Genomic DNA, 16,809 nt, shown 5'->3' with positions numbered 1-16,809 from the left:
TCGGCGGCTACGCGGTGGGGGAGAGAACGGACGACGACGGTTGTTCGGTCGTGTACGCCGCGCGCGCGCACCGCCGACCGGTCGTCCGTCCGTCCGCCAACAGTCGGGCTACGTAGTCGCAGCGTCCAGGTCCTGTACTCGTTACGCGTCTCATCGCGCGCACAAGTGATGTTCTTCTCCCGCCGTGACAGCGGCACCGCAGGATAGTGGACCGATCGAAACCGCGGACAATCCCGGTGGCGGGACCGACCGCAATGGCCGCTTCGGCCGTGACCAGGGCGCACAATCGGGCCATCGCAAAGGTAAGCGTATTTCTTACAAATCTCGGCGGTAGCGACTCGTATAGCCGTTGGGGCCGTAAAAAATTACAACACCGTGCGCCGACGACAACGGACGCGACGTAACCAGCGAAACCGCACGGCAAGGCAACACGGGAACGCGGATGATATTGTTCCTCCCAACAGCATTCGCCTCGAGTTTCGCCCTGTTTCTTTTTTTTTTTCTCTCACCAATTTTTACCCATCCGCGTGCGTATAGATCAACGTGACGAAGCAATAATATTACAACGATCGTACGAAAATTTAACCCTGAATGATGTGCAGTTACACACAGATTGTTCAGTGAACGATGTCTATGTGTTCATGGCAGCGGCGGCGGCGGCGGTTTCGTCAAAGCCTCCGTAGTTATCTTCCGGTCATTCGTCCGTCCGTCCGTCCGTCGATCTAATGATCTACGTTTTCTACATACCTGCATCTACATATTACTATTATGATATATCCACTTAAATACCGTATCAATTTTATCATTGTACTGTTTTTATTTTTTATTTACGTATCTGTGGAATTATCCGCTTAGGCGTGGATAAACAATAATTATAAGAATACGCATCAAACAATTTACATATGTATATATATATATTGGAATAACGAGATGTTGATCCCCGCGCTGGCCTTCTCGTCCACACCGGAATCCGTGTAACTGCTCGTATAACGGTCCACCTGAAATTATTGCCGCCGCTGCTTCCACTGCACGGTATACCTCTAGATTTACACTGGAAAATCTTCGCATTCCAAACTCGGTGCGGATATTAGAGCGCAAGCGTGCGTAATAGGTACCCGTGGAAATGTTTTTTTTACTAGTACGCGTTTGTCCGATAATTATTGGAATTAAATTTGTATGATTGTACACCAGCGCGGTGTGGTCCATCCACCGATACATTATGCGATGAAACGCGTGTACGGTTCGGTTTATTCGGTTAACCGTTATACATTAATGAATTATGATATTATGACCATCAACAGCGAAACGGTTATCGGAATTAGCAAAAACGATGGCGTTAATGGGCGTTGACACTATATGGTTACCAGACTCGTGCGCGATGTGTACATGACATTGTGTAATATCACACATTTGGCGGACTGAAAAAGCTAGGATTGGACTTGTGAGTCGGATGTACGAAGTACCCAATGCTTAAGTTTTTAAGTCAACAATTAATTGGCATTAATTGGCACACAAGTCAATTCCTGGCTTTTACAATAAACACATTTATACCTCGCACACGAGTCTTTCAATATTCAATCGCCCTTACAGTTTTATTTTTATCAAATAACGTTGGTGTGTGCAATGATAGCAGTGAATCTTTTTCAACGGCTAAACATAAAATACACAAAAGTTGTTGGTACTTTTATAATATAAAATAAAATCTTTATAAAATATACGTAACATGTTTTTTATATACAGTTGTTTTAACTGTTAATAAGTAAAAATTAATAAAAATGTATTACATTTAAAATAATTTTTTTGTTTTGTCATTAATTATTATTTTTAGATTATAGGTAGTTATAATAATACATTACATTTCATAAAATCTAAGTGCAAAATAAATAATACATCACCTATTTAATTTCTTGATATATATGTATAATGAAAACGATGAAAGTGAATTTTTTTCAACGGTTAAATCTAAAATACAAAAAAAGTGCATTCTGTATAAAAACTCGCTAGCCAGAAAATAGCCGTTATTACTATAAAGTTTTAATTTTTAAATTTCATCGACATAGTTTAAAACAAATCTTTACACGAACTACAATAACGAATAATCTGATATCATGATTTTCTTATAGTTTTGAAAGTCATTAGAATTACGTAATAAAAGTTAAAGCGAATTTCCTACTAACAAAAATATAAATATTAATTTATCACGAACAATAATTAATAGTTACCGTTTCGATTAGAATCGACTGTGGATTGAACAATAAACATGAATAATGATTTTTCGTTAAGAATACCATTGAAATATCTTGAGATCATCAGATTCTGAAATAATAAATATTTACGTATCATAACGGATATATATGATTAGATAATATCGTGTCCGATCAACGCAAGTAAATCACAATAGGGGGACCTACCACCTTTCTCGTGCTACACAAGTTTCTCGTGTTATAACGTGTTATTTTTTACATTTAATTATGTATTGTCGTAGGGCACCGATCCAAAGGCGGCCACATGCCGAGCAAAGTTACAAAGAGCCCGGTCTGCTCTGAATCGGCAAATGGACAGAGAGCTACGGTTACGAGAGGGCGCGGAGAATCTACTGCGGTAAGTTACATTAATCACGTAATAAGTAATGTCGCGCGCGTTTCATCGAAACATTGAGATGACAGTGTCATTTTCCAAACCACACGTGCAAATCCTTACTATCATAGGTTTTCGATTGACAACGCTTACTGAATCAAGGATGAGTAATCGAAATCATCATCGTTTACCCGCGCTACTACTTTCGAATCCGCCTACCACCGTTGGTGTTTTTCGATGTTAAACGGCAACGATCCGCAGTTTTCCCGTGTCGCGCGCACCGCGTCACGATTGCCGTGTCATACTGCAATACTGCAGTAGACGTAATTGATCAACAGTATGCGTACGTATATTATACAGGGCCACCTCCAAGGACGGCGGTGGTGATAGCAGTGGCGTGGGCGGCGTCAGGACCAAGAGCAAGAGCAGAAAACTCATCAGACAGACGGTCGCGTTGGAGTTGAGTTTCCTCGAATCCAACGTGCGGCTGCTGGCCGACGAGCTGGCCGAGCTCAACGGGTCGGTGGACGTGTACCAGTACCGCGACGAAGACGACGACGATGAGGACCGCGGCGATTTCGACAGACACTGCAGCGGCTATCCCGGCGGCGCAGACGGACCGACGACTAACCGACCGCGTCGTCGGCAACGTCAAATCCCCATGATAGCCGTGCCCCTGAAAGATACTAGGCCCATCGATTTCCGACCGCCGCTCGAGGTTAGTGTTTATAATACCACCCGTCAAGTCGTTACGATACAGAGACATTAGCGGCCAGATAAGGTCGAGCAGCACCGGCCGTGCGTTATAATTATAATAATTATTATTGCGCCCACTCGTCACGAACAGATAACTGATACAAGTCTGATACGCGCATTATTGTTTTTTTTCCAACCCGCGTGTTCGAGCTCATCAATGCGTATCGTTCTGGCGTCTAATTGAGATTGGTTTGAAAACGATTTTTTTTTCTTTTTCTTTCGTTTACGGTATGTGAACATTATTTATACATTACATACCTACTATCAGGCGCGGATACAAGGGGGAGGGGCTATGGTGGCCGAATCCCCCCTTGGACTAGGACTTCGGTACTTAAGATATTTCAAAAAATAAGAAATACTTCGTACAAAATACAAATCGATATGCGCAATGAATAAGGCTATTCACTTTTATAATTTTTTTTTTTCAATTTAGTCTTATTGTTTTTCGGGACGGGACGCGTATATGCACTTTTATGTACTTTCAGTACATTTTTTTCGTTTAGCCCCCACTTTTTTCATTTCTAGATATGTGCCTGCCTACTATATATGTATACATACTTCTATCTGCGCGTTGCTTTAGGTAAATTACTTCTTTATTCGTGTAGTGCGTGTGTTTGTCGGAGATCGACAACTGTCTACGTGCTACTGTTTCGTAAACATATACTATTGGTTATAACTAGGGCTCGGAAGTTGATGACCTAACCTAAAGAACCTTAAAAAATGACCTAAAAAAACATGAATAAATGATCTAAAAATGATGGAAAATTACTACAAAAAATGACCCAACAATTGTCAAATTATAAAATAAAATAACTTTATTAACTAAAAAATGTAAAAAAATGACTTATTTTATATTTTTAAGAAAAAAACCTTTTATTTTACATCTTGTTAAAAATTGTTATTTAAATATAGCATAATTAAAATGCAAAAAAAAATTACTTATTTTATATTTTTAAGAAAAAAACCTTTTATTTAATATCTTGTTAAAAATTGTTATTTAAATATAAACCATAAATATCCTGTAAAAATATTTAAAACAAAATATAAAATGATCCTAATTAAATAACCTAATCAAATTTATTACATTGAACAATAAGTGTATGTTTGATATTTTCTATAGTAAATGATCTGCGATTGTCCGAAAGTAAATTCTTATACTTTGAGAAACTTTTTTCTACATCTACTGATGTAATTGGTGCAAATTGAAAATGAGCAATATCGGAATTATTGAGGTCGTCTGGAAAGTTTTGGTTCGACACTTTTTCACCATTCAAAATTTTTGAAATTATCGTCATTGTTTTAAAGCCAGTATTTTTATCCAAAACAGATTTTAATTTATTTTTAATATCTTGTCCTACTCTATTTCCTGCTTGTTAAATTTTATTTTCTACATCTTGTACAATTTTTATCGAGTGGTGAAGACTAAGCCCAAATGTTTCTAACTGAGTTATAGAATCACTCAATGTTCCAAAATTAGAGTAAATGTATATCAAGTCACTTTTCAAATTACAATCGTCCATGAGATCTTGAGCTTTCTCAATCGATGTAGCGTCTTCTCTATTTAAACCAAGTATTATTTCTTTTAAAGTTTCGAAGTGTTCACAATAATAATTTGCGGCAATTAGCCACGTCCCCCCATCTAGTTAATACAGGCTGTGGCGGTAAAGAAATATTCGGTGCCTTTTCTCGAAAAAATTGAATACGGGCAGGACACTTAAAAAAAAATTTTTTTTACGTTAGATATTAATTGATCAACTTTAGGAAAATATTTACGAATTTCTTCTGCAACCCTGTGTAATCCGTGAGCTAAACAGGTGACATGTTCCATTTTAGAGTACATTATTTTTATGCCTTTACCAGCCTTTATCATATATGGCGCTGCATCGCTCAAAAACAGCAAAATATTGTCATATTTAATCCCTTGAGGCCACAAAAGATGAAGTGCTTTATCCAATAATTTAGCAATGCTGGTATAATTAGCTTTTTCCAGTGCTTCTGTGTGAAGTAAAAATATTTTTCCTGGGCATCCAGTTTCTAACGTACCGATAATTACATTCGCGATATACCGGCCTTCCATATCTGTGGTTTCGTCGATAGAAATCCACAGTTTTTGATTTTCACAATACTTTTTTATATTGTTCATTGTTTCTTCGTAACATTGGGCAACATACGATTTTCTCAATGTCGATTCGACGGGAATACTCTTTTTTGTATATTTTTCCAAAAAATTACGAAAACCATCGTTGGATAATTTATTCAACGGAATATTAGCCGATAAAAGGGCTTGACACAAATCATAATTAAATGTACATTTTCTAGATGGTTGTGTCAGTAAACTTTGATTTTTTGATTTTTCAGTTTGTAAATTTTTGCGCTCAATACCGTGTATATGCTTTTGACGTGACACGTGTTGTTCCACAGTGAACTTTTTATCTGCGGCAACCTTAACGTCACATATCTTGCAAAAAAGTATATATCCATCAGTCGAAAAAATATCACTTCCGAATTCTGACATTAACGCACGTAAACGAGCACTAGTCGAAGTTTTATTTTTAGGCATTTTTCAATACAAAAATTTTTAAAAGAGGACAACAGAAAACAACACGTTACACGAGACGTCGAGACGGTCGAATACTAAATTATATTATACAAAATATAGTGGCTACAATATGTTTCAGCTGTTATTGAAAAATAATAATTTTATTGTTTACAATAATACAGTATAAATATAAATATACGATAAACTATAAATATACCTTATTTCAAACATTGCGAGATAAATAGCTCGACCACGGCCAGTAATTTTAGTGTACCTAGTTATTTTCGTAACACTGACAACAATAAGCTATATTTAAAAGTTAAAATAAGATATTATATTTTATTTTTATGATATTTTCACATTTTATGAAAAAAAAATTTAGCATTAAAATGTACGTAAAAGAAAATTTCGCTATATTATAGAAAAATGACGTATTTGTCGAAAAAAAATGATTTAAAATGTAGGACTGTGATAAAATGATATCAATGAGAAATAATGGCAAAAAATGTAAAAAAATGCAAAATAAAAATTACAGATTATTTTAGAAGACCATCCAAATCGGATTTTTAGCTTGATAGATTAATGACTACATCAATTAAAAAAAAAATGCAAAATGCATCAACTTCCGAGCCCTAGTTATAACTTTAAACGTTTAATAATTTCCATATAGCGGTTCATCAGTCAACATTACGGCGTGGACATATCAACGGAAACGAATCATACGGACAGCGACGATGACGACGACGACGACGAGAACTACGGCAGCGGTGCACGTCGGCGTTCGCTATCGTTACGCGAAGCCGTCGACGAGTTGACGCAGCTCCGGCTGGTATGTATTTTTTACGGGGCCGTAGCAAGGGGTTGGCGAGAGGTGTCTGCGCCCGGGGCAAAATTCCGGGGGGGGGGGGGGGCGCGAAAACAAAAAAATTGCATTTCACGACAAAACGGTCAACGTTGTATATTTTGTTTACGAAAACTTCAACGTCACGCCCTTTATATCGATCGGAGCAATCGCTGAAAATAACATCTAATGTTTATAACATTTTGAAATTAAAAAAAATGCGCAGAGGCGCGTTCTGAAGTTCGCCCCGGGCGCAATGTTCGTTACGGCACCGATTATGCACGCCGGTACAGTGTCGCGTAAATACCGCACCTACTTATAGTTGGATTTTCTATTGGTCAGGACACGCAGACGCCTAGCCGTGACGCGGACGGCGTGCGACTTTTACTGCGGTATTACCGCCAGCTGTACTACGTGGACCGCCGGTTTTTCCCGCCTTCTTCGGCGACAGCGACCGCACCGCGAAATCATCCACTTCACAACCATCAGCAACAGGACAACCATTACCGTCAGAACAAGCAGCAGCAGGCACCTGACGCGTCGTCGTCACTACCAGCCATTTATTTCGAGTGGTAATTTTCCTTCATCGTACGCGGTTTACTGATCAGCACTAGTGAAACTTTTCTCGTGGGGTGTTCCTCTTACTATCGGTGTTTTAACGACACAGTATATATTTTTTAGTTATCTTCAACCCTACCGAGAGCTGTATCCTTAATTGTGAGTAGGTACGTTCTTTTTTTTTTTCGTAGGAAAAAATTTACAGTTTCTCGGAACTCATGCGTTTAATTATATGCTTAAACATTCTTCAGATGATCGAATCGACAAAAATACGCAGTCATTGATCGTCAAGTTGCTTGCATTAAAATTACATCGAAATCGGTTAAATTAACATCGGGCATCGGAGAGTAACTTTAACAATGTTTGTCGAAAATTATTTGTTTCCAATAATCAATGAGACGACCCTTAACAATAAGGAATTTTCAATAATACATATTTGGACGGGAAATCAGATCTAAGAGAAAATAATTTCTTTCCGATTGCTATACGTACTGTTGAATGGTTTTAATATGAACAAATCGAACGTGTTTTTCATTTCTTTCCTAACCGTCGTTTATTAACGACGGTGTAAATCGTAATAAGCACATAATATAATTTTTGTGCGTGAGACATCAACCGATGGACAGTCCCCATCGATTGTAATGCGATGATTATTACGATTAATATTTTTTAGCCATATAGCTAGTACAATTGTACATAAACAACAGATTAATGCGTGCTCTAATTTCAACGTTATTTTTCTTTACTGTCCCGACTACTTGTAACGATTTCCCGTAACCACAGACAACTCATCACCAATACCTATACATCGGGTTTCGGGTCGATTGTTTGTGTACACAAACCGTCATTGCTCATTCTTGCATCGATCAAATCAGTTACGCTTATGTACGCTCGGTCGTAGGTATGATTCGTTCGGCGGTCCCGTCCCGTCCTGTGGACAACGCACGGTCCGATTCGAACAGGCGTGCGTGCTGTTCAACGTGGCGGCGGTGCACACGCAAATGGGCGCCAAGTATGACCGCCGTTGCACCAACGTCGGTGGCAGAGACGACGACGACACCAGCGGCACTGGGAAACCGACCGCCAGCTCTTCGTCGACATCGACCGGACCGGAAACCGTGGACGGTGCCGTGGCCGCGGCGCAATGTTTCCTGAGGGCGGCCGGCGCGTACCGGCACATCGGCGATACGTTCGCCAACGCTCCGGCCCGGGCTGCCGATCTTCGCGCCACCGTCGTCCTTTACGCCCTTATGATGGTCAGTATGCGTGTTATTTAGATCATAAGACGTACATAAGTGTGTCGTAAGTGCGCACGACCGTGTGTCCGGTGCAGCATACATTTTCAACCGGCCCAGCAGAACAAAGAGTGAACCCACTAATTTCCTTAATTATGATCATACAAGAAATATGCTAAATAAAAAGCAATCGTATTCGTATATAATTTATTTATTATATTATATACAAATACGATTTTTTTTTTTTTTATGTATACTTATATTAAATATAATATACTGTCGTATGTACTTTTATAATAATACTAAACAAAAATATTATAGGAATCACGTAAAATAAAAACAAATCGACAGTTTTACCATTATACCGTTGCCCTGATTAGTAGTTGAGCGGTTGTGTGTTTTTGTCTGTAATGACGGGCTCGGAAGTTTTGTGAAATCGTTTTGTCATATAAATTATTTCTAGAGAATATTTTGCTAGAAAAAAATAACTAATTTAATATAACTGTATAAGGATCTGGTATATAAGTAGAAGAGGTATGGAATGCTATAAACGTTGACAGAATATAAAAATGAAAAAACGTCAAGCCAGTCATGATTTGTGTATTGTCTGTGTACATTGGAAAATATCTGGTCAATGAAAGCATCTTGTGAATCAATAATTGTGCAGAATATCCCCTTGCATCCCCTTTCATCTGTAGTAACTTTTCCATCACCGATATCTATTAATTGTTTTGAGAATCTTCCGCACGTAGCTTTTTCTGATTGAATCACAAGTATCGTAATCGTTTGCTCTTTATCTTTACATACATGTCGACCATGAATTGTTGACAAAGCTCACGACATCGTAGAAAACGTTGTCCTGATCGCGTTAAATCATCAATCGATATGCATAATAATCCTTCGAACTAACATTTTTATTTGTTTTGGTACCTGTTTCGGGATCTTGTTGTTTAATATTTATGCAATACCAGTGATTTAATACGGAAAATAAAATTAATAGTTTTTAAATAGTTTTAATAGTTTTTTTAATAGTTTCATTTAATAATTCATTTTCAATTGCACAGTTATCGACTGGGTCAAAAATTATTAAATTAAACTACGATTTATTAAACAATAGTACTTTTACAAAATTTTAATAATTGAAAATAGGGTTAAATGGAATGGTTATATAAATTATTTAAACAATATCCTACGACAATTCTTTTATCTATTAAAAGAAATAAAACATCTATATATTTAACGACTTATATAAAATAATTATTTATTTATTACTAGTATAATTAATTGTTTTTTATGGTAAACCGATTTAGGGATCATGAATATTCACTTATCCAGAATCAATACTGCTTTAAATTGCATAATTAAATACTTATTATATATTTATCCAAACTAGAACCAGTCTATAATAAAATGAATGTTAGGTTAGGACTGATAATTTATCAGTCCTACACGAACTTATAAGCAAAAAAATTTAGTATCTTTCTCCGATAATGAGTATAATACCAAATACAGAAAAAATGTAAATATATCTTCCAAATCGTATTAAAGTTTTTGGCCAAAAAAGTATATTATAAAATGGTCTAAGTTTATGTTAAAGTAAGTTAAATATAAATATAAATATTTTTCATATGATATAATAATTTAAAATGTTTTAAAAACTATAGAAGAGTTCTAAATTTATCAAGTAATTAATTATTAACTTATTAATTATTTATTATTTATAGTTATATACAATCAAAATATTAAATAGTTAATATTTTCATTTTATTTTATTTTTTTATCCCCTTATATTTTATATTATCTTCATTTTGTTATAAAATGTATTTTCATAAACTATAAATTATTCTGAATATAAAAACTTAAGTAGATAAGAATCGCTACCCCCACACAAGGTGTGCTTAGTAGGGTAGCTGTATTATTATATTTTATTTTTTGAAATTGTAAATTACGAATATTATTGTTACAATAAAGCATACAATAATAATAATAATAATAATAATAATAATTTTTACGTAGAAAAATAAATGAAATCTTGTAAATGAGTATTTAAAATATCTAAAAATGTGTATAACAAACGAGGAAAATCGACGGAATCGTGCTGAAATCGAAAATATGACGATAAGCGCAAAAATCCGCACTGAAATTATTTAGATTCATTATTCGTACACGCATAAAACGAATTTAAAGCGTGCAATACATCGATGGATCTGAAAAATAGTTACAAACGCAATAACTTCCGAGCTCCGGCAACGGCTCCGCATCCGTGCGGTACGCCTTTCAAATAGATATCCGCAGACCCGAAATAGATCCAAAACGAATTGCCGTTCGATGCGCTCGCATACGTACTGGACGGTTTAGTGCTGCTGCGCACGGTCGATAGGGGTAGTCGGTAATCGCGTGTTGTTGCACTTAGGCCCAGGCGCACGAGTGCGCTTTTGAGAGATTGCAGTGGCGGTTCTTGGCGTCCGTCCGGCATCGTTGTCGCCGTTTTCGCCGCGAGGAACACGTCCGCAAGCTGCCACTCCAGACCGAGGCCGGCCGCGGTGCACCGAACGCGTCCGCGAAACGATCGTCGACGGTAACGGCGGCGGGTGGCGGTTCGAACGACGTGACTGTGAACTACTCGCCGTCCTGGACGGATTTGGCGCGCGAAGCGGCTCACGTGAGTACCTCCACACGGTTTCCATTGTCGCACGACGACCGATCGCACGCTTGGATCAAAATTGTAACAACTCGAATAGTGGACGTTTTTTGTCGATAATTTCGATTCGGTTCTACAAACGAAGTTGTACGAACCAAAAAAAAAAAAAAATCTATTTCGATCAGTCTCGAAAATTGGAGGAAAAAACCGTTGCAATTTCAGTTGCAAAAAAAAAAAAAAGTTGTTCTTTGAGCCGTTACGGTTTCGATCCACGCGTGCAAAATGTTGTGCGACTATACTACGCTTTTGAATTGCTTTTGGCGGCACGCCCTCGCCGGTTGAACTGTCGTCGATTTATTTACTTTTTTTGTTTGTGAAGTTGTCGCGAATGTACGGGGACGTGGTGTACAACAGCAGCTGTCGTCCCAGCGACGGGGCCGCGCAAGGTTCAAAGGAAAACAGCGGCGAGCAGGGAGGCGCGCACTCGTCCATGCTGCCGGACGTTTGGGTGTCCGTGTGCAGAATCAAAGACCGACACTACGCCGCGTTGGCTTACCGTTACGCGGCGTGCGCGCTGCTCCCGTACTACCGGTGCACCGTCGACTCGTCTGATGACAGGCCGCACCACGGCCGACGCCGATGGCGAAACGCTAATGACTCGAACGCAGGTGAACTGTTCCAAGAGCTAATGACGGCCGCGGCTGCCGCGGGCTTGGAGATGGCGGAAGACGACGAAGTGACGTCAGAAACCATGCGGCAACAGCAGCGATGCAAGCACCTCGGTAATACACGGATCATATTTAATTTTTTTTTTTTTTTCTATACTTTTCCTCATGCACGCGAATATGTTGTTATGTGTCACTACAAAAATTGCATAGGACTAGCCGCTTACTCAGTATTTGTTCGAAGTTGAACGTTGAACGTTTCGTGAATGTTACTCGTATTCAGGTTGATCTTAAATAGGTACCTACTCTGGAAAATCTGATGATCAAACCAAGTAAACAACTGCTCGTATAACAGCGCGAAGGTATCTATCGTTTGAACACAACGCGTTCCGGAAGTTTTATCGTTCGTTTCGAGTACCAATCATACATGAAATTATAATGTTAAAAATAAATAGTTTTAAAATTCTAGTGGCTGTATTCGACTTTATGTGGCATATACCTTCTGATGAGCAGCACTCCGTATTCATGTCCTCGTAAAAATTGATTTTTTCCCACCTTATTCGAAACCACTTTCAAAGTTCTCACGTTTTTAGCTCAATGCGTTTAGTATCATGCGAATTACAAATAATAAACCATCCTGTTTTGTACTTGTTTATGATTAAACAAATATAATAAATATTTAACTGTCGAAACTTGGATACAATTTTCACGCGATACGCTATTTCATTGCAGGTAAACTGTTGCTCGAAGCGGCAGCAGCAGCGCATGATCGAGCAGCCCGTGCACAACGATTATGTCGACAACTCCGGGCTAAAGCTGAATGGAACACTTCTGGTGGCGGCGGATTACTAGCCGGAGTATTGGATCGGGAAAGGCAGCGAACAGTACGATTGTTGTTAATGCATCGTCGCAACGACGATGAATACGGTACCACAAAGAGCAACGACGAAGACGAGGACGATGAAAATCACTGTTGCTGCCGTTACCGTTGCTTCAGCGATGACGAGGACAACAGTAACGGCGACGCGACGAAGGCGACCAAGGAACGTCGTTATGAGGATTATCACGACTGTTGCTCAGATGACGAAGGTACGGACGCTGCCGCAGTCGCGGATTACTGTTCCGGCAACGCTGACCAAGAGGAATTCACTGCGGCTGGAATAGCCGGTATACCCGGCTTGGACGTGGATCGCGGTGTGCTCATCAGACGTGAGTTATCTATATATTTACTTGACAGCAATTCGTATACATATTAATTAGAGTTAATGTGTTTGGATTATTTATTTGCACTATCAGTACATAACAGCGTGTCATTAAATCGAAAACTGAGCACGTTAATTTAAAAAGCGATTAATGCATTTTTTTAGTGTACCAAGTTATTTTAATATCAACGATAAACTGTGAACAGTTTTTTATACTCGTATATATCGAATCTCGGACAACGAGCGTTTGTAATTTTATTGAAAAAAAAAAACAATTAAATCACTGCTTGATCGCCAAGTGAAACTACTCGGATTCAATACGTTCGTGTTAGTCGATAATATTTATTTTCGAGTACGGTTTTGCTAAATATGTTTGGAAAAAATAAGCGGTTGTCTATTTTTTCGTTACGATAAAACAAACAAACATCACGGTGCAGGTAGTATATATACTATATAATATTCGTACGAATCAATGTTCGACTTGAGGGGGAACACAGGGGCACGGAATACCCCGACTAATTTTCGGAAATTTTAGCGTTCCCCTAGTGTTATTACGTTATAGTTATAACGATTAACAAGTTTTGGAGCACGCTAATTTTTTTGAATTATACAAAGTGTCCTCCTTCTTCAGTTTTGCCAAGTCGAGCACTGGTACGAATAATTGAAACGCAAACACCGAGCCCGACGTACGCGATGTCTGAGCGAATATTGTCGGTATTCGTCGCGTTCAAACTTAATGACACGTAATTTATCTTTATTAGCCCGTACTCGATTTCGGCTGATGTCGATCGCACCGGACTTCACGGACACCGGAGACGGTGACGACGATGTTGACGGCGTGACGACCGCGACTAAACAGCGTGGCGGTGGTGACGATCGACCACGGCAAAGGCAACACTTGCACGAGGCAGCTGATCGAGAAGAACGCCGAGCCGACCTGTTTGCCGGGCTGGGCCCGGTGGCCGTGTTCTCGGCCCGTCACCGGTACACTCGGCCCCGGTGGGTGAAGATGGTCCGAGGCAGCCGTCACCGGTCCACCGCAGTCGACGCCGGTGACGATCACGACGAATCGCCTGCCACCGTCGATCCGATTCAACTCGTGGACAGGTGGTTCGGGTTCGAGTTGCGCAGTCACGGCGGCGGCGCGACGGCTGCGGTGCCGCCGGCCTCCGTGGGACACGTCCGATCCAATTCCCAGGCACAGGTGATTTAACGACGTTCACTTTATCGAACCGCGCGCGCCCATTGCAATTCCATTATATTCCTATGTACAAAGTACTTGTCATAGTTTTTTTAAAAGCAATGCGCAACTTTCATCCAAATGTTATTTTGTAAGATCTTACCCAACGGTATGATTATGCCGTCCACGCACACGCATTAATATCACGTTTTTACGTTGCAGTACGCTGGTCTGAAACGAGGGGATATTGTGGTGGAGTTGAAATGCACCGGGAACGGTGTTGACCGTGTTCTGGACGTCAGGTGGGACACGTGCCGACGTGTAGCCGAGCTCATCGTAAACAATCAAAGACGTCGGCACTACGGTTCCGGCGACAGTGGTGGTGTGTCCGTGCAATTGAAAGTTGTAACGCCAATCACTGCAGCGGTGGCGTCTGATGGACACGCGACCAAGTCAACGTCAATGGACCCGAACAAGGTACGGTTAGATATGTGTTATGCAAAACGTTAAATGTGTAGTACGAAATTAAAAAGTGTGTTGTGGTTCTATTCTTTATATTATGGTATTTATTTTTAATTTTATATATTTTTAAAATATCAAGATGTATCATCAGCAAAATCTAAAATATGAACTATTTTAATTGTGTTACTCATTACTGTTAACGTTTGAAATGGGAGTATGACAAAACCCCTAAGCGTGCAGTACGAAAAAAATATATATTTTAGCCTCTGTGAAAATCTATTCTCAAAACTAGGATAAAACTAGACCCTTTGATATACGTTTAAAACAATTTTATAATAAACATAGAAATATATTAAACTTATTAGTAAGAACATCTATACAATTACATTACCAAGAAAAAATACAACGTGCTCAGTCTGATTGCAAACAAGTTTGGAATATCATTAATTAGGTAATAGGAAAACCATACAAATTAAAAAATATAATAAACAATATAGTATTATTACTGACGATGAAATTAAAATTTGTAACGAGTTAAATAACCACTTTATAAATGTAAGAAATAATTTAAAAATAAAGATTATAAATTCAAATAGATTCATGCCTGGTGATAATGAAATAATAAAATACAGTATCTATATTTCTTAAACTAATTAGTAGTGATGAAATTATTGAACACCTTAGTAAAATCAAAAACTACAATAAATTTTAATAAATCATTAATAACTGGTTAATATCCTTTGATAAATAAAAAAAATATAGTTATTCTAATATTTAAATGAGGTGATAAGTTAAAATCAGAAAATTAGCGACCAATATTTTTATCATTAACCTTAACAAAAATCATTGAAAAATGTATTAAATTTTACTCTACATGTTCTTTTTATCTAAGATGCATTTTTTTAGTGTATAAATGCATACATATTACAGTCATTTTACAAACATAATCATCCGATGCATAAAGTAAATCAACCTATTTAGTGAGGCCTATTATTTTTCGAAGAAATAAACAAGAACAATAATATTAACAATTAGTAATCTATAAACTACAAGAATAAAAATAATTTTACAATTAACAATGAATAATATATCAAACATTAATAATAAAAAAAAAAAATTGGTATATAGGTAGGTATAAAATAATATTAAACATTATACTTATCTATTTATATTATAATAAAACTATTATAAAGACAGTTAAACAAGTCATTAATAAATATTTGATGAATTATTTTAGTGTACATAATTCGTTTTTCGACATTGATGGAACCCAATAACTTTTCAATTATTTTACTCTAGATGTTGTTATTGTAATTCTGAAAATATACAAAGCAATTTACTTTTGCTCTTTAATATAAATGTTTAATAAGTGTAATCAATTTAATATTCTTCAAATTTTATTTTTTTGGCCAAAATAAACTACTTCAGTGTTTTAAAGTTCAATCCTTAATGTTTATCCAAATTTCAGTAAACGTGTAATCTACACATTAATAAGAAAATTGTTTAAAATATTTTTAGAATTAAAATCGTAGTATTATAAGTTTACACAACCTTGTTAGTGTTTAAATATTTAATCTATGTTGAAGTTATTAATAATGGGATACATTCAGTTTAGCGGCGCATATGAAATAATTGGGTTTCTAATTTACTTATTATCATTTTGGAAAGATTGTTATTAATTTAGTATAATATATATGTAAGAGAAAAAACACAGTTGTTTCAATATCTATTTAACTTTGTATTATTCACAATAGATGTATCCCCGAAGGAAAACAACCACGTCGGTGATGACTTCATCTCAACATTCCAGCCTGCCACCAGCACAGATGTTGTCGCAGTCAACCTCCAAACAACGACGTCAACGAAGACAGACAACTAATAGTGGCAATGACACTACTGATAGTACTAACAAAATAAATACATGGTTATGGAATCCTTTCCGGCGGCGGCGGAGAAGCGTGATCGGAAACAAGTGTTAGTAAATACTTGCCCTGCCCTCCATTCAATAATTAGCATTGTATCTATCTGGTTGTTGAGTAAAACAGGTTATAGGATAAAATTCAACTATTACTTGTTAATAATAAATGCGAAATAAATGTAAATGTTTACTATTTTTTTTTTTGTATTTTTTTTTTAGTAATATAACTGTTACC

General features: G+C 37.6%; 1 protein-coding gene across 1 annotated transcript; it reads left to right on the top strand.

Moving 5' to 3' along the window:
• Positions 1-16,771, top strand: LOC112692263. The gene is made up of 12 exons (XM_025566872.1): positions 1-302; positions 2,486-2,601; positions 2,938-3,295; positions 6,543-6,701; positions 7,056-7,285; positions 8,173-8,527; positions 10,920-11,168; positions 11,527-11,929; positions 12,545-13,021; positions 13,776-14,218; positions 14,417-14,671; positions 16,411-16,771. Exons 1-12 carry the CDS (start codon positions 255-257, stop codon positions 16,633-16,635), a joined length of 3,318 nt encoding a protein of 1,105 aa, XP_025422657.1. The 5' UTR covers positions 1-254; the 3' UTR covers positions 16,636-16,771.
• The last annotated feature ends 38 nt before the right edge of the window (positions 16,772-16,809 follow it).

This window comes from Sipha flava, unplaced genomic scaffold, assembly GCF_003268045.1.
Source record: "Sipha flava isolate LNK unplaced genomic scaffold, YSA_version1 71_pilon_pilon, whole genome shotgun sequence".
NCBI classification, from domain to species: domain Eukaryota; kingdom Metazoa; phylum Arthropoda; class Insecta; order Hemiptera; family Aphididae; genus Sipha; species Sipha flava.
Note: the sequence above shows the minus strand (reverse complement) of the source record. Positions and strands in the feature narration are given on the sequence as shown.